Genomic DNA, 14,822 nt, shown 5'->3' on the forward strand with positions numbered 1-14,822 from the left:
AACAGCTGAAAAAAGCGAACTGTTGAAACATAAAAACGGTCTGGAGCACATGACACTTGTGGATATAAGAGAAAAAGCTGCAGGTGGTGTAGTACTTTCATTATTGACATTAGATTATATCATCTCTTTATACATATGTCAAATAGAATAATGTTATATTTGTTTATTTTTAATTATAGCGAGTATAGGGGACGACTAATCACGTCAGTATCGACACCATTTAACAATGACAGGTAATATCATTGATTAATAGACAAATAGGTTAATAATGAAATATCATACAAAAAAGTATACAAATTCTAGAAACGATATATAAATACATATACAATAAAGATTAACTATTTGCATTGCTTTGTTTTTGATATATCTTTTTTAACCCTTTCGCGATGGTGGAACTAGTCACAAGTATGCCACTAACGAACAGGTCATCGTGCTATTAGTGCACACCGTACACATTAAGAATGTCTCACGTTTTCGGAGCTCCCAGTGAGTCCGTAAAATCTTAGAGTATTTTGTTGGAACAGTAGAGCTAACAGTAGAGAATTTAAGCATGTTTCGAATATAGGGAATGTTATTGAATCTTTGTTCTGTATTTTAAAATAAATCCAGTAATAAATCTTCACTTTGAGTTGTTTATTGAAAATTATCTAATAATGATAGGTATAATTCAGTAATATGTTTGCATATAATAAGTTTTAAAGCAGGGATGCACACACAATTTAACGTCACATTCATCGCACCGCTATATTAGTATAGCATACATACATGCTGTATTAGTGACATGTTATGTTGATCGTTCGAATGTTAGTTTTGGTTTTTGAAAATACTTGATAAATAACTGAGATCGAAATATGTAAGTATTTTGTGATATTCCTTGTCCTTTTTCCCTTACTCTTCTTCTTTATTGAAAATGTTGCGCCAATTTCGATAGGAGGTTGAAATCTTTAAATAAACTTGTTATGTGAGTTAAATGATTTGTAGAATTATAATGACTTCGGTTTCCTAAGTAAATTTATATTCGAGAATATAAGGCTTTTATAACGGGAGCAATCGTATTATATTCATACCAGTTAAAAGAACTTTTAGAACTTCTGATAAGCAAAGACTAAAGAATTGAATTGTATGGCGAATTGTAATAGGCTCTGCTTACAATGTTTCTTTATATATAATCGCTAATCACAGCGCGCAGATAAAATTTTGCGTACGCTTGTGATTAGTTATATTTGTATATTATATATTATGTATAATGTCATATGGAGTATTTCTTTTATATATTATTTATATATTTATTTATTTATATATTTCTTTTAAGAAATCTTCGGACGAATGAAAAAAGAAGCGCGCTCAACAAGAGTTTATCGTTTTCTTTTTATTTTTCTTGGGATAATTTACAGTTTGCTCATGAGAACATCCGGTAAATTGACATAACGAATTAGGATAATAGCTTGTAGGCATATTCGCCAGTAGTTCATGCCTAAGGTTGTCCCCGGACAATCACTAATATTGTCAATATTTCAGGGTTTTCAATATCACTGTATAACACTAACAGTATTGTATTGACAATTCGCATTGATTTCTTTAATTCAGAACCTTGAAATATCGACGATATATATATTGATAGTCTGAGGGTCTAGAGTTACGTACAGTGGAGTCTCGGTTTATCAAGTCCTTCCGGTTTAACCGATGTCCTGTATTGTCCGAAGTGCTTTGAACTTTACCATAACTTTAATTTTTTCGGATTCTTAACATGAAGAGTACGAAAGTGTGAATGGTCAGGTATTGCGAAAGCAATTGATCAAACTTTCACCGATTAAACGGTGAATTATACTTAAATACGTATACAATACTATATTATGAAAATATTTCCTATGATTTTATTATACGATTTATGAACAATAACAGACCTTTCCGTATTATCCGAGTAGGCCCGGTCTACATCACGTCGGATAATTGGGACTCCATTGTACATTTGTTCGTAGATTATTGAGTGTCCTAGTTAATCAGATCATTGGGATGGATATAAATTGTTTGCTACTAGATTTGTTAGTAAAAGCGCATGTGTTTATCGGATATGTAATAATTCGTGACCTACGGGACCACTGATCTGATGCCTCTTTATTGATCCTCCTAAATTTTAATTAGACGTGGACTTTATTTATAGTATTGCACTATTGTAAGATTTGCAAAGTTTTATTAATTGTATAGCACAGGGACACATATTGTTCTATCAGCGTTTCAATTACTACTGTTTATTTGATAAAGGAGGTAACATGTGAAATGTTTGTATGATGGCATCTAGTGGTACAGATCGGGCGCTAATCATACTCGTACATAATTTATATAAGCACTTACACTACATTGTTTATTCTTGCAATTCGTGGTAAACAATTAGTTTTGATTTGATTTTCTTTCTGTAATATATCTTTTTCTTTTTTTATAAAACACAATCATTTTATGAAAAACTGCTTTTATTTCAAGAATTATTAGGTTGAGCAATTGTAAGTAAGTAAATAGGTAGAACTGTCCAGTCTTAATATAATAGAAACATTGATTAAAGAAATGATTTAGAATCTAATGTAGATTTTAGTCGTTTTGTGAGAAGGCTACAAATTTTATAATTATCATATACATCTATACTTTTATATGTGTGTATCTGTGTGTGTTTTATCATTTCCATATATCTCTAATTTTCAGCTTGAATTGCACATTTTTACTCTGCACATACTCTGCACAGGTAGCACCAAATGATATTACTGTTTGTTTAGATCGTTACAACACCATTTTACTGATCAACATTTAAACACAGCCGGTGATGCTCGAAAATACATACATCGAAGATTTTATTGTATTAAAGCTATTTTTCTACTGCTATACTGCCTGCAAGATGGAAGACGGTCATTGACAATAATAGAGAATATTTAAAGTAGTGAGTTTATTCCAATTTTGTGTACTACCAAGCTCGTGTATCATATTATGTAAATTGCTCACAAAAGTAGAATTGAAACTCATCCTAGAGATTACAGTCTTGACGCTTTCGTGTTTCAGGAATCCTAGAAGTATCTGTCGTACTCTCCAAACTTGTAAGAATATCGATTAATTAGAATTGAAACAGAAGCCTGCGTTGATAATAAGACATAAGGAGTATCGATTAGATTTTGTAAAACGATGTGTACAGTGGAAAGAGAACTGGAATTATAGTTACAGATAAAAAGAGATCTAGATGGAACAGACGGTTTCAATTATTATTAATATCATCACGTACAAGTATAAAAAAGGGAATTGACAAAAGTTCGGGTAAAGTTGTAAGACTGCTTATAAATGTTAAAGTAAACTAAATTTACACATTACAATTATGTTAATTTCTAAAACTCGTAATTTATATTTGTTACAAAATAACATTATTGCTCCTGCCAATATTGTTCGACTTTTTAAGCGATAAGAATTAAATAAAGAAAGAAAAATGAACGTCTTAATCCAGAATCTTATAAATTTACGTCCGATATATGAATCTTTAGTTTATATTTAATACACGTATGTAGAATTTTACAACATACCTATATCTAAATATACGTCTCGTTACAATTACCTTTCTGAAAGACATTCGTGCTTAATTGTTTAACGACAAAAGTGTCGATTAGAATTAATTCAGTACTTCTGATTTGCAGCACATTTCGAGCTGGTAATGAGTGGTATCAACAATCTCCAGGAACTGTTCTTTCATTTCCCGAGCTTTCACGTAAACATCCTCTTTCATCAAGTCATAACACATAGCGATCAGTCCCATACCGAGCAACAAGTAAACAAAATTTATTATCAATTTGGTTTGGCTATCAGCGGTTAGATCGCCGTGTGTCCACCCAGGCACGAGATCGCCCATTCCAATTTTGCACAGCGACGTTACGCAAAAATAAGCGCTATCCAAATAATCCCAGCCTTCCCATTCGGCGAACATTATCGAACCACTTAACACGTATCCGAAGATTACCCAGAGGCACGCTGTCGACGGCACCGTGATCCTCTGGCCAGGCTTTCGTTTGCCGGTGCACTCGTGCAGCCACGTGTACAGCGAGCGGAACGTTTGCGCTAATACCTTACCCATGTTAAGGAAATACAGAACGTAAAGAGGAATTCCTAACACGGCGTAAATAACAGTAACCGCCTTTCCCCAGGGAGTTTGAGGCACCAGAGTTCCATAACCGATCATCGTGAACACAGAAAGGCAGAACATCATGGCTGCTGGGAAGGACCACAGATCAGTCGCCGTTAAGCCACTACAGTTCTCTTTCCTGTAGTCGCCGGTGAAGTTGTCTTGGTAACGACGCAAAATTCGGTTAGACACCGTGTGAAATGTCGTTTTATCGAAGATATTTATAGTCCGATTGCTGGCAGTACTGAGCCACAGCTCTTCGGCGAATTGTTTCCTGATTAGTTCTCGAATGCAGACTGTCGATGGGATTTGGCTCTGAGACTCTATCATCATAAAACCGAAAGCACCTATTATGGCGTAACCAACCACTAGTCCACCGACGCCAACCTGAGTGCACATGAAGGCGACAAATTTTCGGCAATAATCCTTTATTCGTTCCCTGAGATCCGGATCGGTCATCGACGAACTGGAATCTCGACTTTTCAAGGAAGATCTTATCGGGACGCGCGTCATTTTATTTGCACACGGAATTAAGATAGAGAAACAATGCCCGAAACTGGGGGGATTAGATACACGTTGGCCACGACTAAATGATTTTCGTGCTGCTTTTCTATTTCTGTCCGACCACGCCGCTTCATCTTTCTTTCTATCCTCTACTTCTGTGACCGTCTCACTCTCTTCCCAGTGGGCTTTATCTCCTTTATTTACAACGCTATGTACATGCGCGCTCGGTCGTATTTTCAACTTTCTTCGACAAAACAGTAGGTATTCGGTATTCAGGTATCGAATCGGGCTAGCGCTAACAGTTACATGAAAAGTAGACGAAATAACTGGTGATAGATAAACTGAGCTAGATGGATAGAATCCATTACGATAAGCTACTTAAGAATCTAATCCACAATATTCATAAATTAGTAGACTGCGGATTTTTATGTATTTATGATAGAAAAATACGATATAATAATAAATGCTAAATAAATAATAAATATAAATACGTAAAAATACGATAGGAAAATTCTTTCGTGTTATTGAAATAGTCGAAACATATTTCCCTCTTCATCTATTTGGCCAGAAAGTTCTATCGCATGTGAAGTATACGTGTACAGGGTGTATCATAATATGTGAAACGCATTTCGGAAATGGACAGTAAGCAGAGAAACGATGAAAAAGGTTTGATCTTGTTTCAAAGTTCAATGTAATGTTTCGATAATCCGCAATTGCTTACTTTCATAGAAAGTGCTCGAAATGGCCATCTTCAATCTACATGCAAACTTGCAGTTGCCGTATCGAAGAATCTTGCAATCTTTCAAAAATTCCAGGCATTTGTTGAGTGTATCGGCAATCTTGTTGTATACGTGCATGAAGTACTTTAACACTGGCAATGGGTCGGATGCACGATTGTTTTCAAGTAACCCTAGAAATAAAAATCTAATGGATTTAAATGAGGGGAACGAATAGGCCAGGTAGTAGATCTGCATTTCATCACCTATTCACCTATTCACCTATTTATTTATGAGGAAATCGCGAAGGTAAGCAGTTGGACTATCGAAACACAAAAATGGCTATAACTTTAAAACAAATAGGATACATGTTCATATGAAATTTTTTCATAATTTTGAAACCTCTTGTCCACTCCTGAAGTATGTCTCACATACTATGATGCACCCTGTATTTTGAATTTCGTTGTCTTGACCTGAACTATGAATGTAATCTAACAGATTGATAGTGGACGTATATAGTGGACGACAGTGGACCTTATATCTGGTATAATTAATTAATTTATTTTTTTATTTATAATTAATCTCGTTTTGGCGATAGAAATCGTGTTCAGTACTTGTACTTTAGTCCCATACGAGGAGGTTGTTCCATTCTTATTCCTAATTTCACTATAAACTATATTATATTCTTGGAATGTGCTCTTAGTTACTATATTACATTGTTATTTTATCGTGTCATATTACACTCTTCTTTAATAATTCAACTGTTTTTTTAATAATTGGTACGTATCTATCCCAATGCATATATTAAAGTGATATATGCAGAAGTACATATATTTTTTACAAAAGAATTAATAATTTATTAAAATATTAATTTATGGTTGTACATATACGTATAATGTCAATTATAATAAATGTATTAAAGCATCGTTATCGCAGAATGTAACAAAATCATTGAAATATATGCATACGACCTTTGTATTTATATCTGCACCAACGCATGTACGTATAGTACAAGCATAGTCTACTAATTCAGTAGTTGCTCGTGCAATCTCCGTGGTCGAAAATCTCGACGTAGCTAAGAAATTTTTGAAGAAGGTCAGTAGAGCGGAAATTATTGTCTAAGTTGTATCGTTCAATTAAAAAAAACGACAATTCTGTTGTGTGTGTGTGTATATATATATATATATGTATATATACGTTTAAAATGAATATCAAATATTTTATATTTTTGTTGGCATTTCTCCACCGTTCAGGTAAATTGATACCAGTTTTAACGAAGTACGATTATAACAACAAGGTAACTGCAGTTATATTGTTATTTGAGGATTATTCGTGAAGGGACTCAGTTTTAACAAAAAGTATATTTCTTATTAGTGAAATGAAAATCATTCTCTACAAAGGATACGAAATATATATAAAACATTGAGTAATGTTGTCAAAGTTTCTGTTTGCATTTACTCTGAAACACATGTGAACACATAGGAACAAGTTGCTTAATTAAATGCGATTCGTTATACTCAATGTACCCGTAAATTATTGCTATATTTATTAAATCTTTATTATTATAATCAAATTAATTTGTTATAATTAAATGTAGTTATTATTACATTTAGAGTATTATTGAATAATCAGTAGTTGTGCATTTATATCGGATCGTATCGAAGTGTAAATCTAAGATTGAAGAAAGTATTACATATTGTTGATATCTTGAATCCTCGGTAGATTCAATTCCTCGATAGATAACCTTGCACTAACATTAGAATCAGATAGTGATACACGTACGCTCACTGCGAGCCAATACAATAATATTATAGTAATTTTTATTCATTTAGTTTTATTCTATTTATATTTAAGTAACGTACAGAGATTTATAAACAAATGTGGATCAATGCATTAAACATAAATTCCAAATAATTAAAATTTAACGAATCGTACAATTCACAGTTTCACAAATTAGTGAATTTTGAAGGCGGCAGTGATATTGGTCTAATCAATTTTCAAAAAAGCCATTTTTATAATGAACTTACATCTACTTAAACAGACAGAGGCGCGAACAAATTAAGTAGACCTTATCAGGATTCTTCAATCGATGGAAAGCCAAACACTTCGATATTTCAACGGAAGCTGGGCTTACACCACTTTGAAAATAAGCGGCCTCAAGTTGCTCGTGTTCCACCGTACCAAAGCATTCTCTCATTCACAGGAATTTAAATGAAGTTGTTTCGTGATTGCTTCCAGTTGAAAAGTAAAGTATGATTGCAAATAAGAAATAGCAAAGTACAAGAAGCATCGTTACAGTTCATGTGTTCTATTTTCTGAAACCCACGAGTGTTAATGATATTTTAATCCCTACATTTAATTGTCTCCAACTTGAATAATTTTAAACAAGTGCCATTTATTACGCGTATAATTTATGGAAGGACAAAAGTGACAAGCAGCTTGTAGTAAAATTTTTAATTGGTTGCCAGTTATTTTTTATACAAATAGGGGTTAATTAGCGTGCGCACACAGGGCAATCACAATGTTTAGTACAATGCAGAAAGTAAATGTCATATAGGTAGTAGGGCCTCGTGTAATCTCGGGGCTATCTAGCTAGATTAACGTCGTGTACATCAGTTGTAGGCTCATCGCTGTCACGTTCGTGTCATCGAGTAATCGCAACTTCTGACAGTTCTAAATATCATTTTTGCGATGAAGAACTTGTACATAATTTTTACAACTATCATAGGTAAGAGAAGAATTGCTTGCTAACTAAAACAAAGCTTCATTTCACATTAGAGGAAAGTACCTTTTTTCTGCAACGTATTTCGTTTTGACATCATATTTTTACAATATAAAAATTTAATACAAAGTGTTATAATATAAAATTTGATTTAATCGTGATTTAAATTGCAAATTTATCGTATATAGGAACAAAAGAAGAAATGTCAAAAATAGTTAAGGTGCACGAGCTTTTTATAAAAGGGAGAAAATCTATGTTATTCGTTAAGTCAAGTCTGTGTGAAATCGAATCGATTAAAAGAATAGTTTGTATAATAACGTGAAGATAATATTTGTCAAGTATTGTATAATAATTAAGTAGTCGATGAAGAACCAATAATCCAATGATTAAATTGATAATCCAATGAAACTTTTATGTCTGGCAAATAAGTAAAAATGTCATCGTATAAGCTTAAACTGTGATTGTGCCGTCGCTATTATGTGTTTGCGATTTATAAAAGAGACTCGACAGCAATCAGCAAAAATTGACAAAAACAGTGCAACGGAACTTTAATAACCGGAAGCTTACGTTATACTCATTAGAATTCATTTGAATTCTTCATCAGCCGTATGTAAAAGCGCCAATTTAAAAGCAGCGACATTCCTTTGAGGGTCGATTGAGTGTCAATTTAGGACGTACGAAACCATCGTTCAAGTTTTCTCAGAATTTTCGGTGCTGTTTTCCACCCTGATATCTCATTAATGGGAAACCACATTTATTTCTCTGATGTTCTGTTTAGTCAACGGTCAATGAGGTTAATTTTATTTCCTGCCGCACGCATTACTTATCGAATTTATTGGGTGATGAACTCCCAATAAATAGACGGATAGGCGGATTTATAATAGGCGAACGTATTTCACAGGAGACATATCAGGAGGACTGTGTATATACCTGAAAAACAGAAGAATGTGTTTTTATTCTTGAGAATTTCTATTAAAATTTGCGTACTTTTGGATTATTTATTTGCTAACAAAATGGTAATGTATAATGGTAATGACTATAATGATCCATACATATTAACTTATATGTAGATTGCAGATTTTTCTGCGTTTATAGGAAAAATACCAAAATGCATGAAATGCACGTAATATACAGATACACATGAAATATACAAAGTACGATATCTGTTATAATATTTAGTGGGAAAACCAGATATTTATAGTATGTAAAAAAATATTATACATAAAAATATAAATTTGCAAAAACATCCGCAGCCTGCTTTATACATTTCGGTTGAATTTATTAACTATTCTTATTCAGTGTTTTGCATAGTGATTCGTACGTGTGCAGTTTTATCTTCAGTGTGTTGTAACTTATTGCAAGAGACATTCTTCCTTATAGAACATAAATTACAGCTAGTTACAAAACGTTTGCTATAACTTATTACTACTTCCTTTGTTCTAATTTATAATCTATATTATAATCGGTTTACTGGATTGCAGTATTATCTGCAACTTTGGTATTTCCGTAATCATTTAAAGATACCAATGCAGCTTATTGTCCGATTACTTCAAGTACGTAAACAGTCAGCTGTTCGTTATATTAATAAATCTAATAGATAGTTTAATGAGTCAATATACACATACATACAACATTGTTTATCAAAAGACAAATTTTAGTCATCGTGTCAATAAAATGTTAGTGTTACGTTAGTGTAACATGTCTCGTGTGATAGTTGTAATGCGCTGACTACCCTTCTTCGTACAGTTCGAGGTACAGTAGGATGTAGCACGTTAATAATTCGCCTCATGTTCTCAATCATTGGTTTCCGGACTTTCATTTACGTATCGATGAAATCCTATAATTGTAATCGTATACGATTCGCACTGCATAGAACATCGCAAAAACAAGTGTTCCATTCAAGATTATTTTCCTATTTTATTGTACAACACATAGGAAGATGTTATGTTTCCGCGACTTAAACAATTTTGATAGAAATATAATAGTGTTTGCAGAATTACAGTATTAGTTATCGAATATCGAAATCTATAACCTAAACTGAAGTTAGCAACCAAATTTTTGCATGATTATCTATGTATGTGTTAGCATTTTTTATTCGAAATGTATACAAATTAACACACACGAATGCTATATATTATATGTTAAATGTTATAATATTTTATTTCATTAACTATCGATTTGTCTACTTGAGTCATAACGAAGACGTTTTTTTAGAGTTTCATGTAGAGGAGATGGCACCGAACTCAAATCTTTAACTGAAAAGTTTCTCTTGTTTCAGGTTTATACGAAGTAACTGCGTCTGATGACTGGTCATATTCGGGTGATCATGGTAATTATTTTTAATCTTAAACAAATTAATCGTACTTATTAATCGATCCACGCAGGTATGTCCTATACTGTATGTTATTCGAAAAAGTGTTTGGAATAAAACTTACTTTGTTTAGAGGGCAACATCTTACGATCGCATTCGAGATCTCAAGACGACCTTTGTTTTTTTTTTCACTAGAACTATACGTTTTTGTATGCATCGTTCGATGCATTGTTTAATTTTCTGCAAGAGAACATGAAGGTTCTTGGGTCGAAAATCGATGAATTTAAAAGATATTTAATCTTGTAAAACTTATCGTATTAAAGATAAGAAAAGATAACACTGTCCTTTTATCTTTATATGATGAAATTAAGACTGAAATGTCTTTTAAACTGATATCTCAATACCTTTTTTTTTTTTATAAAAAATTGACAGCTGCTTCGAATGGTATTACCATTCAACTCGATTCAATTCAATTTTCACCACGTGAAAACAAGTATAGTTCCATTTAAAAAACAAAGGTTACCTTGAGATCCTGAAAACACCTCCAGCTAAACAAATCTGCTGATCCTCATAAGACGTCCCCTTTGAAACAAAACAAGTTTTATTTGAAACCCTTTTTCGTATAATGTATAGTTTATGAAATATTTGTGTTGATAGATTAAAGTGATACATCCTGTATATGTATGCAGAATTATTGGACCATTCTGTTCAATAGATAAAATTATTTGCAGATAAGAAAGCATCAGCAAATCAGAGAATATAACACTTATACTTTTTGCGTCATTGTATCCATCTCGTCAATTGTCCTCTTCTTGCAATCTGTACACTGTACATACAAAAATAATGTAATCAGGACAAGCAATGGATTAATTCGGTCGAAGGTTTTCGGTTTTGAAGTAACTCAATGGTCATACTAAATAAATATTGCACCTAGATACATACGTATATACAAATAACATTCTATCAGATTGAAGTAATGTTTATTCCGTGATCGCCTATTTTAGTAAATATAACTGGTATGTTATTGTTTCTGACAAAGGCTTCATGGTATTATGTTTTCCTCTGTTTAGGCCCGGAACACTGGCCAGGCCTGTGCACGACTGGAAAGAGACAATCGCCGATAAATATTGCTACCGAAGATATCGTTAAAACTGATCTTGGTCCACTTAAATTCATAAGATACAATACTGGATTCAACGGCAAAATCACGAACAATGGCCATTCCGGTAGGTAAAGGAAAAAAAGTAAGCAAACCTTTTTTACGTTACATTTAAATGTTGAATAATTAGCAAGAGAAATTTCGAGGCTTGACCGTATAAGGCAAAATGGGATGAGAGACGATGAAATTGTGTCCAAGAGTCCCTTCTTGAGTTATAAGCAATAAAATAAAAGAATTGGCCAAAGTGCTGCTAGGGAGAGCAGCGAAAGCGAGCCAAGTGATGAGACGGTATTCCTCCTGTCAGAGTTTCCCCTTTTATAGACAAGTCAGAGTGTCAGTTATCGTTGTGAGTTGTTGCTTCAACTTTTACAATGACAATTGTACACATTATGTCTCATATTTCCTTCTAGTACGGGTTGTATCGTTGCAGTCAATACGAAGGTTACGTAAGCGAGTAGCAAGAAGGGTTTAAAGTGAGTTTCTCTGTCTATTATGTCTAGCGGATGATTAGGTTTGAGTCTTTTGTCGGATATGTGCGAGATGGTCTGATTTGTGTCAGGACTTAGGTGGTTTAGAAATCGTACGAAGCGTTCAACTGGCAGATCCAGTATAATATCTTATACCTGTCTGAATAAGTATGTCCGTATTTCGTATGGCTGTACCAGTTACAAGCTATTCGTTAGCTATCGAAGTACGAGGATTTCAGCTGAGGCTATTTGATCAATGTTAGTTTCCGAAACAGAGCCCCAAATGGGGCATGCATAAGTTTAAGTGGGCTCAATGGTGGCTTTACATATAAGAATCTTAAGCGCTTGGTTTAATTTAGAGTGTCGTCCCATTAGCCACCAGAGCTGCCTGTTAACCGTATGCGATCTGTTGCGAAGAAACGTGATATGGGGTTTTCAAGTTAGCCGCGTGTCGATATAAACACCGAGATATTTAATATTGTCTGAAGTGGAAATTGCAGAGTTCTGAAAGGTGATAACTGTGCGATTGAAATGGCGTGCGTTAGTGGAGAATACGGTGTGTTGGAATCTTAGCGAGTTCATATTTATTCGGTTATCGATGGTCCTTCGGAAATGAGATCGAGATGGTTCTACGTTGCGGAAGCGCAGCTGCTGTCAAAACGTTCGTGCAGAGGATAGCGTGAGCGAAGCACGAGTGTCATCGGCATAAGTGAAGAGATATGTGTCGGAATGTGTAGGAATATCATAGGTATTGAGAATAAAATGGAGAGCTCCAAGAATATTGGGTCGAGGAACATCAGCTGAGATCTTTTTGACCGAGGAGAAGCTGTCACGAGAAACAGTGAATATTTTGTCGTTGATCTCAGTAAGCTTAGTTTATCGATTTTATTGTTATAGCGGAGTCTATCCGCCCTTCGTTTATACGAACCAGGGTTTGCTTAGAGTCAGTTGTACGAGTTCGTAAGCGCGTTTCTATTATCCGAACTACGCTGAAGCGTACTTTCAGTTATACGTGCTCGTGTTCTGAAGTCGTACAGGCCCGTGTGTTTTCTAAACTGGCATATAAATTAACTATATATAACTATATATATATATTTTAAACTCCCAACATTTGTAAAACTTGTACAAAATTTTTTATTTGTCTGCAATTTCACCAAAATTGATGTATACCGAATAACAGTATTGAAATTGATTAAGAAAAACTTTCTCAATCAACGAAATATTAGGTTTTCCGTATCTGTTATTGGAAATTATATGGTCATGTTGTATGTACAAGCATTATGTATCGATTAATAGTAATTGCATTTACGATTCATTTTATTAATCTTCCTTAAAAGTACTTTATTTTCCATTTAACTTTTGTTATAGTACAAATTCGATTGTACGGTGCACCGATTCATCTCGAAGGAGCAAATCTTCCATCCACGTATATTTTGGAGCAATTACACTTCCACTGGCCCGCCGAACACACCATAAATGGCGTCCGTGACGCATTAGAATTACATTTTGTTCATTATGACGAACAATATGGCAACGCGAATATGGCATCACAGCATAAAAATGGCATTGCCGTAGTTGCTACCTTATTCGAGGTACGTTGATTTGAGCAATTTTAATACTTTTCTACATTGCCACTAATACGTATATTTGCAAAAAAAAGTTTGTCGCAAAATTAGTCTTGATCGAGAGATCAAGGCCGTTTTTGTTCCATTCCTTGTTCTCTAACCGTCACGAGTATCAGATGTCTCAAAGGAATCATCGTGGGTCTCAATTCAACCAACACCAAAATGCTATAATGCTCGAGACGCTTACTTTTGATCATCCTATACATACAAAAAAAAAACAAGTCCGACTGTGCAATCTGTTTTTGGTTCCTGTTGCTGAATAATGGCAAAAAGGTCATACATTAACTTCTAAGGAGTAATTGTAGAAACATTTTCACGATCTGCCAATACTGTTGTTGAGTGTATTGTAGAGTATTTTCAAATTCATCGAGCTTAATTAAAGCACTCCCAAGAAAAGGAGAGTTTAGAATAGAACAAAGGTAAGACACATTAAAAGAATTAGTTATTATCGAATGATCTAATGTCTTCTGTGATGTAATCTACTCGTTTATAGGGGATATATAAATAGATTTAACGAGTTATACAAATATATCATTTAAATCATGTAATCTTTGAATTTAATTTTGGAGATAATATCTTTTTAAATTGTTTCACGGTAAATCAATAAATATTTGTATCTAAGCTCAAACGTTATATCGTATACTTAATCTGATAGGTATTATTGAATTTTATTTGTATATTTCGGAGCTAACTTAAAATAGTGCTCATTATCTTCAATGCATAACTGACACCCTCTGGTCAATGCTTCGTAAAGTATTAACGATGCATATGCGGCAGTAATGTGTTGCGTTCTATCTCAAAACGAGCAATTTTCGCATGTGCAGTTAACATTTACCAGATGGGTCATCTGGTTCATTGATGCAACCCATTGATCATCTCAACTAAATTCATAGCCTACCGACTGCAAGTGGAGATTAACATTGTACAAGTGCAATTTGTACTACGTTGATTTAGACGTAGTTCTCTTGAATGTTTCTCACGACTACAAAATTATTAGCAACAGGTTTACAAAAATTGCATGCGTCGACCACTTTGACAATTTTAAATTTCTTATCGTTGATCGAATGCTGACATCTTCTATCATCCATATACCGATTACTCCTTTTATTCTTAGTTAGTAACATCCTCTTATCTTCGTTATACAGTTACATTTAGCGTTGTATAGGTGTAA

At 33.8% G+C, this 14,822-nt stretch overlaps 2 protein-coding genes across 6 annotated transcripts in view; one reads left to right on the forward strand and one right to left on the reverse strand.

The window, feature by feature from the left end:
- Window positions 1–14,822, forward strand: part of LOC138189406 (carbonic anhydrase 6) — an 18,643-nt gene continuing 3,821 nt past the window's right edge. Inside the window, exons 1-5 of one of the 5 annotated variants that reach the window (XM_069131463.1) lie at window positions 1–83; window positions 180–233; window positions 10,368–10,418; window positions 11,471–11,626; window positions 13,395–13,618. In XM_069131463.1, coding sequence (XP_068987564.1) covers window positions 227–233; window positions 10,368–10,418; window positions 11,471–11,626; window positions 13,395–13,618 — 438 coding nt within the window. In that variant the 5' untranslated portion in view covers window positions 1–83; window positions 180–226. Of the gene's footprint in view, window positions 92–179; window positions 234–6,556; window positions 6,621–7,563; window positions 7,613–7,960; window positions 8,096–10,367; window positions 10,419–11,470; window positions 11,627–13,394; window positions 13,619–14,822 lie in introns of those variants that run through there. The other 4 variants (XM_069131462.1, XM_069131459.1, XM_069131461.1 and 1 more) reach the window with 4 other exon arrangements.
- LOC138189405 (TWiK family of potassium channels protein 18) lies at window positions 2,531–4,906 on the reverse strand. The gene has a single exon (XM_069131458.1). It carries the CDS (start codon window positions 4,658–4,660, stop codon window positions 3,641–3,643), a length of 1,020 nt encoding a protein of 339 aa, XP_068987559.1. The 5' UTR covers window positions 4,661–4,906; the 3' UTR covers window positions 2,531–3,640.

The sequence above is a fragment of the Bombus flavifrons genome, unplaced genomic scaffold (genome assembly GCF_040668555.2).
Source record: "Bombus flavifrons isolate JBK064 unplaced genomic scaffold, iyBomFlav1_principal scaffold0040, whole genome shotgun sequence".
Taxonomy (NCBI): Eukaryota; Metazoa; Arthropoda; class Insecta; order Hymenoptera; family Apidae; genus Bombus; species Bombus flavifrons.